General features: G+C 40.7%; 1 protein-coding gene across 1 annotated transcript in view; it reads left to right on the forward strand.

Moving 5' to 3' along the window:
- Positions 1-1,494: 1,494 nt before the first annotated feature.
- The window catches only part of LOC140493887 (uncharacterized), a 115,188-nt gene continuing 98,780 nt past the window's right edge, over positions 1,495-17,902 (forward strand). The window contains exons 1-5 of the mRNA XM_072592881.1: positions 1,495-1,510; positions 2,930-3,268; positions 5,047-5,403; positions 11,632-11,733; positions 13,797-13,892. Of these exons, the coding sequence (XP_072448982.1) occupies positions 1,495-1,510; positions 2,930-3,268; positions 5,047-5,403; positions 11,632-11,733; positions 13,797-13,892 (910 nt within the window). The remainder of the gene's footprint in view (positions 1,511-2,929; positions 3,269-5,046; positions 5,404-11,631; positions 11,734-13,796; positions 13,893-17,902) is intronic.

Genomic DNA, 17,902 nt, shown 5'->3' on the forward strand with positions numbered 1-17,902 from the left:
CTCATTGTTTCTATCAATTGCCAGAAAACAAAATCAGCAGCTTTAGATCACAATTAGTGATGGCAATATGTAGATGTGGAATGAACTCTACATTAATTCTACTTTTGTTACTACCATGGGGGTGGCACAGTGGCTCAGTGCACCAGGGTCTCAGGTTCAATTCCAGCCTTGGGTGACTGTCTGTGTGAAGTTTGCACATTCTCCCTGTGTCTGCATGGGTTTCCTCTAGGTGCTCCGGTTTCCTCCCACAGTCCAAAGACGTGCGGGTCAGGTGATTTGACAATGCTAAATTGCCCATAGTGTTAGGTGCATTAGTCAGAGGGAAATGGGTCGGCTGGGCCGAGGGGCCTGTTTCCACACTGTAGGGAATCTAATCTATGTGTAGATGGTAATATTTAAATAGGCTGATGGGAAAGCAAGTGAGAGAGACACTTTAAAAACATGCCAGGTTAGAGGTAGATTATAGATTAGAATTTACTGCAATAAAGAACAATCCGGAAGAATTGAGGAGGACAAAGGTAACTCGAAATATGCCCTTGAATTGTACAGAGTTGCCATGTATGAAGGACACCAGACAAGTGAAAAGTAAAATTGAATAAGTTGTGTATTTCATTTTACACTTGTACAAGTTGTTTGAAACTGTCAGGAGATTCTGATCAGTTTGCCAAAAATGTATTTTATTGCAAAAGGTATAAGGAATAATAGCAAAAGCAAATGTTCAGCAACATACTAACATTTATGACCACATGAATTCCTCAAGGTCTTAAAAGTGTGTTATAAAATTATATTTCCCTTAAGAGATAAAATCAAAGATCATGCGACTATATGCTGATCTCTATGCACTTGGGTCACCAAATGAGGAAACTCATATGGAAGTAATTTCTTCTGTTAGTACATATTTTAAAGAGTTTCTATCACCTTCTGTTCTTTGATCACGACTTGCCTGTCAAATGCCTCGTTGTTAATTTGTGCACCTGGGACAGTCGCACCTTCAATGTGAGTTTCCTGGCCTTGCACCTTATTGGAGCCTGGTTAACTGGCACTTACATAAGAATGGTAATACAACCAAGTGGTGCCTACCTGTTTGGAATGAATATGCTTTCTCTATATAGAAATTTGCATTCATGGGTTGCTATTCTGGCTGCAAAGTTGATAATCCTTTACTTATAATTTGGAAAAAGTAACAGCAAAATGATAAATGGTTTAGTCAAATCCTGTGCCAGGAAAGGAACATTAGTTTCTGAATCAGGAGGATTGGGTCCCAAAACAAATGGTTCAGGTCCAGCAGTGGAAGAGGGATAGTATTGACTCTGTCAGCAGTAAGGGGTGGTTCCAGGATGGCCAGGTAGGAATCAAATCTGGTGATGGGGCCTTGATGACTGGCCCAGAGTGGTCTTGGAGGAGGGGTGGTGTGGGTGGTGTTTGTTGGGTCTGGTGGTGTACAAAGTGGGGCTCACATCACAGAGGCAAAGGAGCTGTCTGATTTGAGGAAATATGGCGTCAGACAGAGGTACAGTTAGGAATATTTGAGATAAATTAGTGGCCTGATAATACGCACTCAGACTAAGTATTGAATAGTCTAACATTTCCTCAGTAACTATTTACTTGACCTCAGTACAACTTTCCAAATTCTCTGATTTAAAAGGATAATATCAGAAGGTTCCAAGTGTAGAGGGATTGGCCATTGGGATCCTTAATTTTCTTAATAATTTCTTTTGGAATCTGCTACCATAGGGATTCTGCAGGGTTCCCCTATACAACTTTCAACAATGCTGCAAAACTGATTATCTGGATATCTATAAGACCATAAGACATAGGAGCAGAAGGGGGCCATTCATCCCATCATGTCTGTTCCACCATTCAATGACATCATGGCTCATCTGATAATTCTCAACTCCATATTTCTGTCTTAATCCATAAGCATTGATTTCCTCACTGATTAATAATCTGTGTCTCAGCCTTGAATATGCTCAATGACCCAATTCTGACAGCTCTCTACAATAAAGAATTCCACATTTTATCAGAAAAAATGTCCTCCTAATCTGCCTTACAAGAAAACCCCTTACTCTGAGGTTACGTCCTCTTTTCATAGACTCTCTGACTATGGTATGCAATTAGATTAGATTATTTATAGTGTGGAAACAGGCCCTTCAGCCCAACAAGTCCAGACCGACCCTCCCACCCCCCTATATCAAACACTATGGGCAATTTAGCATGGCCAATTCACCTAACCTGCACATTTTTGGACTGTGGGAGGAAATCCACGCAGACAATGTGCAAACTCCACGCAAGACAGTTGCCTGAGGCAGGAACTGAACCCGGGTCTCTGGCACTGTGAGGCAGCAGTGCTAACCACTGTGCCACCATGCCACTGAATCTCTCTGTTAAGCTCCTATAAGAATTTGATATGTTTCAATACAGTTTCCATTCATTCTTTGAAACTGTAATGAGTACAGTCCACACCTGCTCAACGTTTCCTCATAGGAAAATCCCTCCACACCAGCGCATCAACCTAGTGAACTTTCTGTAGGCTCCATCCTATGCCAGTATATATTCCCTTAGATTAGGGGAGCAGGAATGTTTCTGGCATTCCATGCATCTTGTATAGATTTAGCAAGACCTCCCTTACAGATTAAAATTTTGCCAATGACCCACCCTTGACAGCCCTCTGCAGGAGAGAATTCCTCAGATTCACTGCCCTCAGAAAACCTGGACCAATGAAGTTACAGCACCCTTTTGGTCTGCTCTGGCCTCAGAGCATCTTGCTGCAAAAGCTTTAGAATCTCCACAACAATTGCTTTAAATTCAACATGGCAGAGCTATGTAAATTGTTCTGTTAAACTTTAAAGAAATGCACAAATGTCTTTTATTATGACACTGTTGTGGTATATATGAGATGATTCCATAATATTTTTCTCTTCCTTTAAAGATGCAATGGATCTAGAGATGTTTCAAAGTCCACTGCAAGTATTATTAAATGAAAATGTTCACTTGAAATGCAAGGCGACTGGCTATACTAGTGGCCCTCTTGACCTAAAAAGGGTAGGAGTTCAGTGGAAGCTTGATGGAGAAACAGAGGTGTATTCTTTTTCGGGAGGTCAACGTAATGTAAAGCGACTCGGAGCAGTAATTAATGATAGCAATTTACTGAAGGGAGATGCCTCACTTTTCCTTCCGCGAGTACAGATTGCAGATGAAGGAAGATACACTTGCATTGTGTTCCTAACACCCGAGAGTGCAGAACAGACATCAGAAATGAAAGTATCAGGTAAGGATCACAAAAACATATGTTTTCCTCTTGTGTTAAGTTATTTTAGGGAATGTGTCAGTCAACACATAATGATGACTTCCTCAACATGAATCCTGCTCTTCATCGAAACTTTGTTGATCTGTTTTATCCTCCTAAATAATATATCTGCTGAAATTATTCTTGTGAAGTGACATGGCATTACAGTGATCATGCCATATTTGGCTCTCCACTACTGACTCCCATTGAACATGGGAGTTGTGGCAGGGTCACAAAACCTACATATGTTCAGTTGTGCCTATGTCACTCTGGAAGTATCTCAGGTGCCCTTATTCATCGTAAGGTTGCATGTTGACTTAGTTAGAGATCTGTGTTCAGGGGTTTGATATCTTTGTTCTCTAGAAACAATAATGCATTATTCTTGAACTTCTTTTATAACACATACTTTTTGAAAAGGATCTCACATATATTTTTGATCAAACTTGACCCATTTATAACAGACAGACAGTTATAGCACAGAATGAGATCGTTTGGCCCATCACGTCCATGCCAGTCAACTACTTGGAGCGTTCCGTGACACCGAGGCCAGATCCATCCTTTGCAACACCAGGGACAGGTAGAACCTCAGTATGCAGTGAAACTTAGTGGTTGAATATTATGAGTTGAGGCACAGCTTGATGTAGCCAGACACAAGGTGACCATCGGATGAGGGTGACTTTAGGTATGGTCATCCCCCATACACCACATTTTCCAGAGCTTTGTACATGGTGTCCCTGTGGACACTCCATCTTTGAATTCCAGATCAAGTAGAAGATAGCTCAGGTGATCAACGAGGCACAGACTCTGGGAATGGGCCACTGCCTTATTTTTATTTCAAAAAACTTTATTCATTAAAAATATCTTTATACATACATAATCACAAATGCAGTTCAGTTGTGTACGGTAGCATAACATGGAAACAAACAAACATTAGAGTTTCACTCTGTCTAAATAAACCAGCGGCATCTCTTACTTGAACAGACAATACTTACATGCATTTGAGGTATCAGGAGAGTCTGATAACTGAATGGACTCCCATTTAATAACTGCAGGAACATCTTAGACAAGTGGTCTTTCCTCACTGTGCTTTGGCGGCAGCTGCCCTAGACTTTAGTGTGTCCCTCAGCAAGGTCCTTGACCTTGGAATGTGGCAGTCTACAACACTTGGTCAAAGTCGGACCATTGCCTGTCAGAGTGCCCTCACCTCTTCCATTCCTCTAAGTGATTGCTAACTGCCTGTCACAGGGTCCTCACCTTGCCTATACCTCTCTATGATGCTGACTGCCTATCTGCCCCCTCCATAAAATTATGCTTCTCCCAACAGCATTCAGTATACTTGTTTCCTTTTTCCCACCATATGCACTGGCTGCTGGATGGGGTCAGGAATCAGAATTGATCAACAATGGAAATTCTCAAATGAGATTATGACTTTGTGTTTTTGTTCTGGTCTAATTTCAAAATATATGCCAGATAAAAAAAATACAGAACAGGAAAATTTGGGACTCCAATCCCTAAATTTCTTTTCAAACCCATTTGTTTGTTGAAACTTTCAATAATTTATTGACATTACAAAGGTTAATTGTATTCAGATTTGAAAAGATCTGTTTTGTGACATAAAAGAACAAAAAGATGGTATTTGATCAAATCGTAATTTTCTCGGTTTTTAATAACTTATCCATACATTTTTACCAGCATCTTATTTTACTGTTATTGGCCTATGCAAGCCAACATATAATGAAATTTGTTTTCTTGCCACACAGCTCGGCCAAGTGTTAGCTTATCCACACGATCCCTTACCATTTTGAGTGGTTCAGAGAGCTCTGTGAGATGTGACGTGACTGGATTTTATCCTCAACAATTGAAGATCAACTGGATCAAAGTAACAAAGTGGGGAACAGAAAATGTTTCATTACAAAGATACACAAAGCAGTTTGGGACAAGTAGTGATAAAACATTTTATGTATCCAGTCAACTGAACATTAAACCAACAATGAAAGATGATGGTGACAAGTACAGATGTGTAGTGGAGCACTCAACGCTTCCTGATGGACTCACAGTGGAATGTATACTCACAGTCCGAGATGAGCTCTACATCGGGAGAAACAGCACTGTGAATGGTGAGTCAAAGGAAGGAAAAGAAAAGAGTGATTCAGAGAAGTGAAGGGGATAGGAAGGTGGTTACCCATCAGGGAAAGCAACATTTTCGAATGGGAAAAAGAAAGTGGCTAGTATTGCACTAATGCCTCAATATTAATAACAAATTCAAAATGCTACACAATCAGGGGGAGGTGATGGCCTATCAATAAAAAATATCAGAATCCACTGATGTCATTGAAACCATGGAGTGCCACAGTGGCTCAGCTGCTGCCTCACAGTGCCCAGGACCCTGGTTTGAATCCATCTTCAGATGACTGTGTGTGGAGTTTGCACATTCTCCCTGTCTTGACATGGGTTTCCTCTGGGTGCTCTGGTTTCCTTCCACAGTCTGTCAATTTGCAGGTTAAATGGACTGGTCATGAGAAAATGCAGGGTTACAGAGATAGGGTGGGTCTTGGTATGCTGTTCTTCGAAGGGTTGGTGTGGACTCGATGGGCCGAATGACCTGCTTCCACACTGTACAGATTCTATAACCGACAATTGGCAGAAACCATCTGGCTTACTAATGTCCTTCAGGGAAGGAAATCTGCCATCCTCACCTGGTCTGGCCACAGTTATGTGGTTGACTCTCAATTCCCCTCTGAAATGGCCTGGCAAGCCATTTGGTTGCATTAATCACTACAAAGTCTCAAAGAAATGAAACCTGAAGAACTGACTGGCATCAACTTGGGCATTGGAAAAGACAACAGCAGAAACATCCCTGTCAACCCTACAAAGTCTTTCTCATTAACATCTGGGAGCTTGTGTCAAAATTGGGAGAGCTCTCTCACAGACTAGTCAAGCCACAGCCTGTCACAGGAATACTCTCAAAATCATACCTGACAAACAATGTCCCAGACACCATCATCACCATTCCTAGATATGTCCTATCCCCAGCAGAGGCGACAGCACAGTATTGTCTCTCCTAGTTGCTCTGGGAGTCCTCGACATTGACTATGAACCCCATGAAGTCTCATGGCTTCAGGCTAAACATGGGCAAGGAAGCATCCTGCTGATTACCACGTACTGTCCTCTTTTAGCTGATGGATCGGTACTCCTTCATATTGAACAACATTTAGAGGAAGCACTGAGGGTGGCTAGGGCACAAAATATACTCTGGTTGGGCGATTTTAGTGTCTACCACTAAGAGTGGCTTGGCAGCAGTATTACTGTTTGAGCTGGTCTGGTCCTAAAGGACATAGCTGGTAGACTGGGTCTGCGGTAGGTGTGAGGGAACTAACAAGAGGGAAAAAAAACATACTTGATATCATCCTTATCCTCACTCCACATGATATCAAGAAATGGTTGGAGAATCTGGACACTGGACACTGGAAAGACTGTAGGCCCCGACAACAATAGTATTGAAGACTTATGCTTCAGATAGTGCCGCTTCCCTAGCCAAGCTCTCCCAGTAAAATTATTATACTGGCATCTACCAGACAATGTAGAAAATTGTCCAGGTATGACCTCAACATAAAAAGCAGGAAATATCCAACCTGGTAAATTACTATCCAATTAGTCTACTGTGGATCAGCAATAAAGTGATGGAAGGTGTCATCAACAGTGCGATCACCTGCTCTGTAATAACCTGCACAATGGAACCCAGTTTCAATTCTGCTAGGGTTACAGAACTCCTGATCTCATCATAGCCTTGTTCAAGCAAAGAGCTGAATTCCAGAGGTGAGGTGAAACAGACAGTCCTTGACATCAAGGTCACATTTGAATAAGTGTGGCCTCAAAGAACCCTAGCAAAACTGGAATAAATGGGCAGGCAGACTTTCTGCTGACTGGAGTTATACCTGGCACACAGGAATACGGTTGTCATTTTGGGAGGTCAGTTGTTTCGGTTCTAGAACATTGCTGCAGGAGTTCCTCAGGGTAGTATCTTAGGCCCAACCATCTTCAGCTGCTTCATCAACAACCTTCCCTCTATCATAAGGTCAGAAGTGAGATGTTCACCAATGATTGCACAATGCTTAGCACCATTTGTGACTCCTCAGATACTGAAGCAGTCCATGTTCAAATGCAACAAGATCTGGACAAATCCAAACTTTGGCTGACGAGGGACAAGAAACATCCATGCTACACAAATGCCAGACAATGGCTATCTTAAATAAGAGATAATCTAACCACCCACCCATGATATTTTATGGTGTTTCTATGGCTGAATCTCCCATTATCAACATCCTGGAGTTTATTATTGACCAGAAACTCAACTGGACTCACCACATAAACATAGTGGCTTCAAAAGCAGGACTGAGGTGAGGAATACTGCAGTGAGTAACTCACCTCCTGTCTCCCCAAAGCCTGTCAACCATCTACAAGGTACAAGTCAGGAGTGTTTGGAATGGTTCCTACTTGCCTGGGTGGATGTAGCTCTTACATTTGAGAAGCTTGACACCATGCAGAACAAAGCAGACCGCTTGATTGGCAGTACATCCACAAGCAACCACTCACCTCACCACCGACACTCAAAAGCAGCAGTGTGTACCTCGACAAGATGAATTGCTGAAGTTCACAAAAGATCCTTAGACAGTACCTTGCAAACCCACAGTCACTTGTATCTGGAAGGATAAAGGTGGTAGATACATGGGAACACCACCATCATCCTGATTTGGAAGTATATTGCCTTCCTACACTTGTACTTGAACAGATAATCCGATTTGGCAAAACAGATTAATCATTGTGAACTGAAACTAGATCTTCGACATGGAATAGCAAGTACAACAATGAAGTTTCCACTTATTTAGACTGCAACCCACATTATTTGTAGCTCTCACTTTTAGCTTCACAGATCTTCTAAGTAAAATTCCAGCCCCTTTCCTTTAAGAACTTAGCTAATTCTCTCCAGGCAGCAGCAACATCTTGCTGAACCGGTCCTTATTGTGCCACTCTTCACTGATGCATGATTGATCATTCCATAATCTTCTCAACTTCTCCCTCTTGTTCTCCTGCTTTTCTTTCTATCTGCATCTGTATACTGATTCCCTTATGTCTCTGGGTCTCCTTTCTGGTCACATAGCTTCTGTATATTATTAGCTTCCAGGTCAAGGAACAGCAAGTGACATTTCTTCTAATAGAATGAAAATATAATTTATCTCTTTATAACATACACAAAATCCCATTCAAACACATATAAACCAATCATAATTCCCCAGTTATTTAAAAGTAATTACATTGTTTCCTTATTGTTGCTGCTTCCAAGTCAGAAATCATCACAATATAGTATTTTATTCTTTCTGTTCCTGCAGATTAGATTGATTATCATATCATTATATAGACTGCCACTACTCTGTTTACAATGGAAAACAAGGTGATCAGCTGTACAAAATTTTCAACCAGATGCCCAGTTGATACAAATACTAGTGAACCTTGACATGAGCAAAACAAGAGGGAGCTTAGATATGTAAAGTGAGACTCATTACAAAAGCCCAATGCAATTTTCAGATGCCAATGGACAGATTATTTATCTTAATTCATCCAGCTACCAAAGTCCTACTGCCATCCAATCGTAGATCCCAGCTCATTAGATGAGATTCCCTACAGTGTGGAAACAGGCCCTTTGGCCCAACCAGTCCACACCAACCCTCCGAAAAATAACCCACCCCGATCTATCTCCCTCTGACTAACGCACCTAACACTATGGGCAATTTGGCATAGCCAATTCTCCTGACCTGCACATCTTTGGATTGTGGGAGGAAACCCATGCAGACACAGGGAGAATATGCAAACTCTACACAGACAATCACCCAAGGCTAGAATCGAACCTGGGACCCTGGTGCTGTGAGGCAGCAGTGCTAAGCACTGAGCGACCTTGCTGCCGATGTTTGAAAACATCTCTTTGAGATTGTTGCAGTGAATGTGACATAGGTACACCTATAGGTGCTGTCAGAGAGAAAGGTCTAAAATTTGGACTTAAAAGCAGTGAAGGAACAGTAAAATATTTCCAAATCGCATAATGTGTAGCTTTGACAGGGCAGTTGCAGGTGGTGGCGTTCCCATGTCCTTGTTGCCCTTATCCTTATAGTTGGTAAATGTTGTGGGTTTGGAAACTGTAATCATAGGAAGCTTCGTATGTTGCTGCTATGTGTTCATGAATGTCCTTTAGGAATGAAAACTGTCACTCTTACCCGGTCTGCCCTCTATGTGACTCCAGACCCACAGCAATGTGGTTGACTCTCAGATGCCCTCTGGAAAATTAGTGTGAACCATAAATACTAGCCTAGCCAGCACCCACATTCAACAAATGAAGTTAATGGAATGATATACACTGCTTCCACTGTACATTGTTGATGGAGAGAATGAATGTTAAGGGTCATGGATGGGTTGCTAATTAACCGGGCTGCTTTGTTCTGGATGGTGTCAGGTTTCTCATGTGTGGCTGAAGCTGCATTCATCCAGACAAGTGGAGAGGATTCCATCACACTCCTGAGATGTCACTTTCTTGATGATGTATAAGGTTTGGGAATTCAGGAAGACACCATAATTCCCAGCCTCTGACCTGCTCTTGTAGCCACAGTGTTTATATGACTAGTCCAGTTGAGTGTCTGGTCAATAGTAAACCTCAGGAATCTGGCTAGTGATAATTTTTGTTAATCATTTTACACACAAAAGTTTGCACACAATTATGAGATTGATGGGTCTAACTGTTATGTTTTATTGATTTTTCACCTGCTCGGGCACCATATTACAGTATGCAGCTTCAAATGTCTGGTTGCTGTCCTAATTTTACAAACTTCTCCAAAACGATTATAGTTTTCTCATAAATTGTTTACCATATCTCTCAAAGCAGACTGAGCCAAAAATCCTCAAGTTTTTAAAACATTTTTGAAGCACTGTTTTTATTTCAAGATTTCCCTTTCACACATAGTAATGAAAGATCTTTGACCGTAAGGTATAGGAGCAGAGCTGGACCTTTCAGTCGATTGAGACTGCTCCACCATTTAATCATGGTGAATGTGTTTCTCAGCCCCATTCTTCTGCCTTCTCCCTGTAAACCCTTGACCCCCTTACAGATCAAGAACTGATTTATGTCTCTTAAAGAGGCATGACTTGGTTTCGACAGTCTAATGCTGCAACAATTTCCACAGGTTCTTCCTCAGCTCAGTGTTAAAGAGACATCCATCATCTGAGGCGGTGCCCTCAGGTCTTAGTCTCTCCTTCAAGTGAAAATGTCTTCTCCATGTCCACTCTATCCAGGCATCTCAGCATTCTTCAATTTTCAATCAAATTCTCCTCATCCTGCTAAAGTCCGAGTACAGACCAGAATCCTCAAATGCTCCTTATATAACAAGCCTTTCATGTCTGGGCTCATTCCTGTACATTACCTCTGACCCTTAGATACAGGGCTCAAAACTGTTCACAATATTTCAAGTGCAGTCTGACCAGAGCCAAATACAGTTTCAGCAGTACATACTCTGCTCTTGTATTCGAGCCCTCTTAAAATGAATGTTTACATTGTATTTGCCTTCCTAATTGTCAATTAAACCTCTTAAGAGAATTTTGAACTATGACTCCCAAAGCACCTAGTGCTTCAGATTTCCAAAGCCTTTCCTCACACCCCACGCCTCTATTCTTCATACCAAAGTGCAGAACCTCACACCTTCCCACATTGTATTCCATCTGGCACTTATTTTTTCAATCTCCTAGCATGTCCAAATACTTCTGCAACATCAAGTCCTTCTGCTTCCTCAACACTACCTGTACCTTCACCTATCTTTGTTTCTTCTGCAAGCTAAACAGCAATGCCCTCAGTTCTTTCATCCAGATTGTTAATATATAATGTGAATATTGTGGCCCCAACACTGACTCCTGTGGAACTCCACATTCACTTGCTGCCATCCTGAAAAAGACTCCTTTTACCCATTCTCTACCTCCTGCCAAGTCAGCCAATCCTCCACTCCCACCAGTAACTTGCCGCTAACACCATGGACTCTTATTTAGCAACCTCCTGTGCAGCACCCTTTGTTGAGATATGCTCTGGTCTTCCCTTCTGAACCTGAAGGACAGAATCATTTCTAGTATTTACATTTCGTGTCTCCTTTTTATGATACCAATTGTTCATATTCTCAGCTTTACTGTTCTGAGGAACTAAGTATTAACATGAAAGCAGCCTGAGCACTTTGTTAATATCATGGATCATTATCAGTTTTCCTGAAGTTTTGAATGTATTTAAGTAGCTATTTGTTCTTATATTTTTAAATTTTCAGAGCTTCATGATCGTTCAGTCCTCGGTTTGGCTATAACTTGTAGTGTGGTATTAGTATGTGGACTTGTCATTGGAATTTACATTTGGAGAAAACAGTCAAAAGGTAAGAAATTGATTAAACTTTCAAATGAATGAAATACTCTTCATAATTTGTTTTCTCTTGTTCAGTTTTGGTTAATGGAAGTTGCTAGCAAGGCCATCACTTATAGTCCATCTCTTGTTGCCCCTGAAATAGTGCTGGTGGACCTTTACTTTGAAACCCTGTACTCTGCCTGATGAAGGTACTCCCACATTGCTCTTGGTTATAGTGCTAGAGAATTTTGAAACAATGATGATGAAGCAATGTGATCCATGTTTGAATCATGGGCCTGAACCTCTGAGCACTGACATGGTTGAGTGCGTAGAAGACAGCATTTCTTTGGTATCTCTGTCAGAGAGGAGTAGAGAGTGCATAGGACAAGCCCAGTTTATGCATGAAGTATCACATGACAACTTTATACATAGAAGGTTTTATTGTCATTGAATGAATGAATGAGTGAATAAATAAGTGGGTAAATGGTTGACTGAGTGAGTGAATGAATTAGTTAGTTGGGTGACATTAATAGTGTGAGTAAGTGGGTAGGTGGGTGAATGGGTACTCAGGTTGTGAGGTAGCCAGAGCTGGGGCAAATTGGAGGCATTTTTGAACATATGGGGTTGTGTTGGGGATACAGTTGGCTGGTTGGAGGTAATCTGGTCATGTTGGGAGGGTGTTGTGTCAGGTTGTGAGATTGTAATCACAGAATTTTCCATGATGTTATTGCTTAACCAACATCACCTTACAAACACATTTTGGGCACCCTATTGTATTAATGTTTGTGGGCATTTATGTAATTAAATTAAATGCCATTTTCCAACATGACTAATAAGGCCACACTTTGAAAATACTGCATTGCTGTTAAAGCATCTTTAGATATCCTGAGGTTGTTATAGAAAAGCAATGATTTGGAGTCACTGGTGTTGGACTGGGGTGTGCAAAGTTAAAAATCACACTACACCAAGTTATAGTCCAGCTGGTTTATTTGGAAGCACTAGCTTTTGGAGCACTGCTCCCAACCACCTGATCAAGGAGCAGTGCTCCAAAAGCTAGTGCTTCCAAATAAGCCTGTTGGACTATAACCTGGCGCTGTGTGATTTTTAACTTCATAGAAAAGCAAATCATTGTTTCTTCCTAACTTATCTTAGTATTCATAATTAACATGAAGATAATATTCTTCGAGATAATGACTTCACCAGAGCTCTACATTATTGAGTAATTCCAATAATATGATTAAAATGCCAATGAGTTTTCTGATAAGTGTGATGTAAAAGTATCATCTCTTATAGTTTTGATGAAATCCACCAAGATTAATGTTTGTTCCCGAAAATCCAGTTGTGATGCTGCAACAGAAGGAAAGCAGGAAGTGGACCATTGTGATGAAAATAGCAGACCAGATTTGGTGAATAATAGTCCATAGATCATCAGCTCCTCTCATGGCATGGGTGATGTAGTCAGTTACTCACATGATAATGTAGTCAAGTAGGTGCCAATGTCTAGAACAGGAGTGTTGCCATGATGCCTTGTTGGAAGACTTGAGTCGGAAAAGCTTGTAATCTTTACAAATGAGATATCTTTCCTTTGTTTGAATGCAGTGTCAAACCCAGACAGCACATAAGATAGCAGTGTCAGAGAAAAAGATGCACAAATAAGCCATTGCTAGGGAAGTGCTCAGAAAAGAAAAAAACCTAATAGAAGAAACAGATGATAGAGGTAATAAATGTGTTAAAATGTTTTTGTACTATTTAAAGTGGAAATAAAAGAATTGTTTGTTACTCAGGCATTGAATCCATGAAATATGACTTCAGATATTCATTGAAATATTAAAAGTGTCATTTAGAAATCTTTTCTGACCACTCTAGAAAAGTCCCTTAAAGTTATAGTTTCAGAGAGTTTGGAGTTACCTAAGCTTAGTAGTTACATAGAGTGAGTTGGACAATTAATGACCAACTCTAACTTGTAGATCACAATTTAATTACTCCCTGACTTACCACTGAACACCTAACTACCTCCCAGCTATGACCGTTGAGCTCAATTAAATACATACAACATGTTTACAATGTTTCTTATGTATTTTTGTGCTTATGTAGAAGTAAAGAACTCCCTCTCAAATGCTGAAGCCGGTATTAACAATCAAGGTGAACCTTCTGATGAGCATCAAGCCCTGATTGTGTCAAAAGATGAAGGTTTGGACTTGCTTATGTTATACATTACTCATGGAAAGTTAGACAATTAACAACCTACCCTAACCTGTGGGTAATTATTTAATTATTCCCTTGACTTATCACTGAACACCTAACTACCTCCCAGCTGTGACAATTGAGCTGAACTAAATATATAGGGATTTTTCAACATTGACAAAGATATATTGCTGTAGTTTCCATCATGCTACATGTTTACAACATTTCTTGTGTATTTTTGTGCTTATGTAGAATTACAAAACGCACTCTCAAATGCTGAAGCCAGTATTGACAAACCAGTGGGACTTTCAGATGAGCGTCAAAGTCTCACTGGGCAGAAAATGAAGGCAGGTTTAGACTCAATCAAGTTAAAAATTACTCTAGGAAAGTTAGACAATTAACAATATACTCTAACCGCTGGGTAAACTGTTTAAGTTACCCCAAGGCTTACCATCCAATTAGCCTCAACTCTGATCATTACACTGCTGTGCTGTGGTTGGAATCCAATCTCCCAACCACTCCCCCATGGGTTGACTCTACCTGGCCCAACACCCAATTGCCACTGTTGAATCAGGCAGACACCAATCGAACCCCTTGACAAACCATAAACACATCCATTTGTCATTAGCCCTACACTATCACCAGCTCTCACTCTTGCACCAAACTGCCTCACCCACCTAAACCCATAACTTCACAGACATGTCACCCCAACTACCTCACCCAGATGGAACCTAGACCCTCACTTACTGGCACCCAATATCTACACAGATGTTACCCAATTCCGTACCAACTATCAATCCACCCATACACACCCTGACACATAATCTGGTACTGACAGCTATCACATCCCACACCTATGTGCTTACCCTGTCACGATAGCTATCAAGATAGCTGCTGTACATTTAACTCAAAGAATATGGTACTTGCTGACATGAAGTAGGTTTGGTTTCAATGGTGGTCTTCCCTGCCGCTAGTAGCAATGTTTTATTTATTTGTTCATGGAATGTGGGTGGTATTGGTTAGTCCTGAATTTATTCCCCATGCCTAATTCCCCAAATGGGAGTAAACACTCAACCACATTGCTGTGGAATTACATGTAGGCCAGACCAGGTAAGGATGACAGATCTCCTTCCCTGAAAGACATCAGTGAACTAGATTGTCTTTTCCCCTGACACCTGATAATGGTTTCATGGTTGTCATTTGACTCTTACTTCCAGAATTTTGCTTCCATCCTTTGAAGAGGTTTGCAGTGCTTTTGCATGAATAAAAATGACATTAAACCAATGGGATAAGGGTGCAGTAATTCAATGATCGAGTTTTTGGCTTAAATTGCAAGAACGCATAGCATATGTTTGAACCTAATATATTTTTGTCCGAGGATAAGTGCTACTATTTTTTGGGTAAATGTTGCCTTAATTGACTTCTGCATAACTACTACTCACTGTTAACATGAACTGTGAGCAGGCTTCTAATTCTGCTGGCCTCAATATTTCTGAGGCAATTAGTTTCATTTACTGGCAGAAGTGAATCTTCAATCTTTGGTTGTTCAATGAACCATGGAATTTATTTTTAAACTGTCTTCTTGGTGTTCAATTATTGTTCAAACTTTGAGTAATTACATTGTTCAATTACTTTGATGGAAAAATGTGTGGAATTTCTTACAATAAATTTCTGTCTTTGAGAAAATGAATACTCATCTTGCCCAAATGTGATGGCAACAGTCACAATTCACCATTCCATCAAAACTATTCCATGCTTTAGTTAAGATATTTGCTCAGTTTCTTGATTACAGCTTTAACAAATGGGCCTGGTACTTCTGGGGCATTTCATAAAATACACAAATGCACTTAAATGACTTCTACTGTGGACATTTTTAGTTAGGAAACTACTGTCATGAAAAGAAAGAGATCTGGCAAGTCATACATTTATTACCATCAGTAACTGCACATGAGAAACCCTCCTGAGAAAGGAAAATCATGATCAATAGATAATGGAGGCAATAAACGTGATGAAATGCATTCTGTATTATTTAACATGGGGGATATCATTATTCATCCATTCAGGAATTGAATCTGCACATTGTGACTTCAACTATTCATGGAAGTATTAGCAGTGTCACTAAGGGAGACTGGCCAGAAATTTTGATGGATGGATGTCCTTTAAAAGTGCAGATTGGAATTTCAAGCAGGAATGGTATAGAAATCCTGACTTAACAGACTGAGGAAATTTCTCATGAAATTGAAAATACCACTTGACAATTCCCTGCATCTGGATCACTTGGGACAATATATTTAAAGTTGTTGGTGTTGGAGGGATCTAATTCAACTGAGCTGAGCAGCTACACAGGAAAAATTTGAGGATTAAAACCTACTCTAAGTCCTAGGTTATGTGTAAAACTGAACTTCCGACTGACAAGTGGCCTCATCCCTTTTCTGGAGCCACACCACAAACAACCCCACCCCCCACTGAGCCAAGAAACACTTGATCATGATCTGGATTCCAACCCTGACTGCTCCAAACAGCACACTCCCAGGACTCAATACTTTTCCACAACAAATCAACAAAGCAACCTCTCCCCCAACCATTGGATCCGACATGTTTGCCTATCCTAGGACCGTTAACAAGTTTTTCCTTGATGGAAGGATTAAAAAACAGGGGTCAAATTTAAGCTCAGCAGCAGCATGTTTAGAGGGGATGTGAAGACATTTGTGTTTTACACCAGAGGTGGTGGGAATATGGATCTCACTGCCTGGAAGGGAGGAGGAGGCAGAAAGGTGAAAGTAGGACTGCAGATGCTGAAAATTAGAGTCAAGATTAGAGTGGTCTGGAAGTTCACAGCAGGTCAGGCAGCATCTGAGGAGCAGAAAAATCAATGTTTTGGGCAAAATCCCTTCATCAGGAATGTGGCTAGAAGCCTTGCGGGTGGAGAGATAAATAGGAGGGGATGGCGCTGGGGAGAAGTTAGCTGGGATTGCAATAGGTGGATGGAGGTAGGGGTAAAGGTGATAGGTCGGAGAGGAGAGTGGAGTGGAGTGGAGTGGAGTGGAGAGGAGGTGGGAAGGAAGATTGACAGGTGGGACAGGTCATGAGGATGGAGCTGAGCTGAAAGTTTGGAACTGGGGTAAAATGGGGGGAGGGGAAATGAGGAAACTGGTGAAGTCCACATTGATGTCCAGGGGTTGAAAGGTTCCGAGGGAGAAGATGAGGCGTTCTTCCTCATCAGGTGGAGGCTGGTACAATTACAACATTTAAAAGGCATCTGGATGGGTGGATGAATTGGTCAAATACTGGCAAATGGGACTAAATTTATTTAGGATATCTGATTGGCCTGGAACGTTGGATCTGAAAGGTCTGTTTCCATGTTGTACATCTCTATGACTATATAACTCAATGACTCTATGTGGGCAAGGTATCATTCCTGGAATCTCAAATTCGAGAACTGATGGCATTTCCATCTAAAAATTCCACTAATCTGTCCTTGCAGGAAATATGTAATTGATTCAATGGTTTGACCATATTAAGATATTTTGCAAATGCATTGCAGGGCTATTTGAATCACATAGTTATCAAATAGTTTAAAGAATAGTTAAATCATGTTGACTGAGGTTAATGTATGGCATCAAATGACTAATGGGATGCTATATACACAGTGAGTATAATGTTAGAGAGAACATTAATGCAGCACAAATCTGAAAGGTAGTATGATTTGCACTGAGCTCACACAAATATGTTTGTAATTCATTATTACGTGATCACTGCATTGTCACTGCAAATACGACTCCTTTATGTTATTGGCTTTACATTATCTAGCTTGTATCTTTTTGATGATGTAGAGTCACAGGAAGTCTCTGAAAGTTAACAAAGAATTGTTTGGGACACAAAAACGATACAGAGAATAACTTGATAGAGAAACATTAATTGCTGTGATTTAAAGTGTGACCAATTAAGAAGTAATTCTCTGGGTGTATACCTGATCTAATGCAAACTTCTGATAATGGAATTAGGTTCAAGGTCTG

This window comes from Chiloscyllium punctatum, chromosome 22, assembly GCF_047496795.1.
Source record: "Chiloscyllium punctatum isolate Juve2018m chromosome 22, sChiPun1.3, whole genome shotgun sequence".
Classification (NCBI taxonomy): domain Eukaryota; kingdom Metazoa; phylum Chordata; class Chondrichthyes; order Orectolobiformes; family Hemiscylliidae; genus Chiloscyllium; species Chiloscyllium punctatum.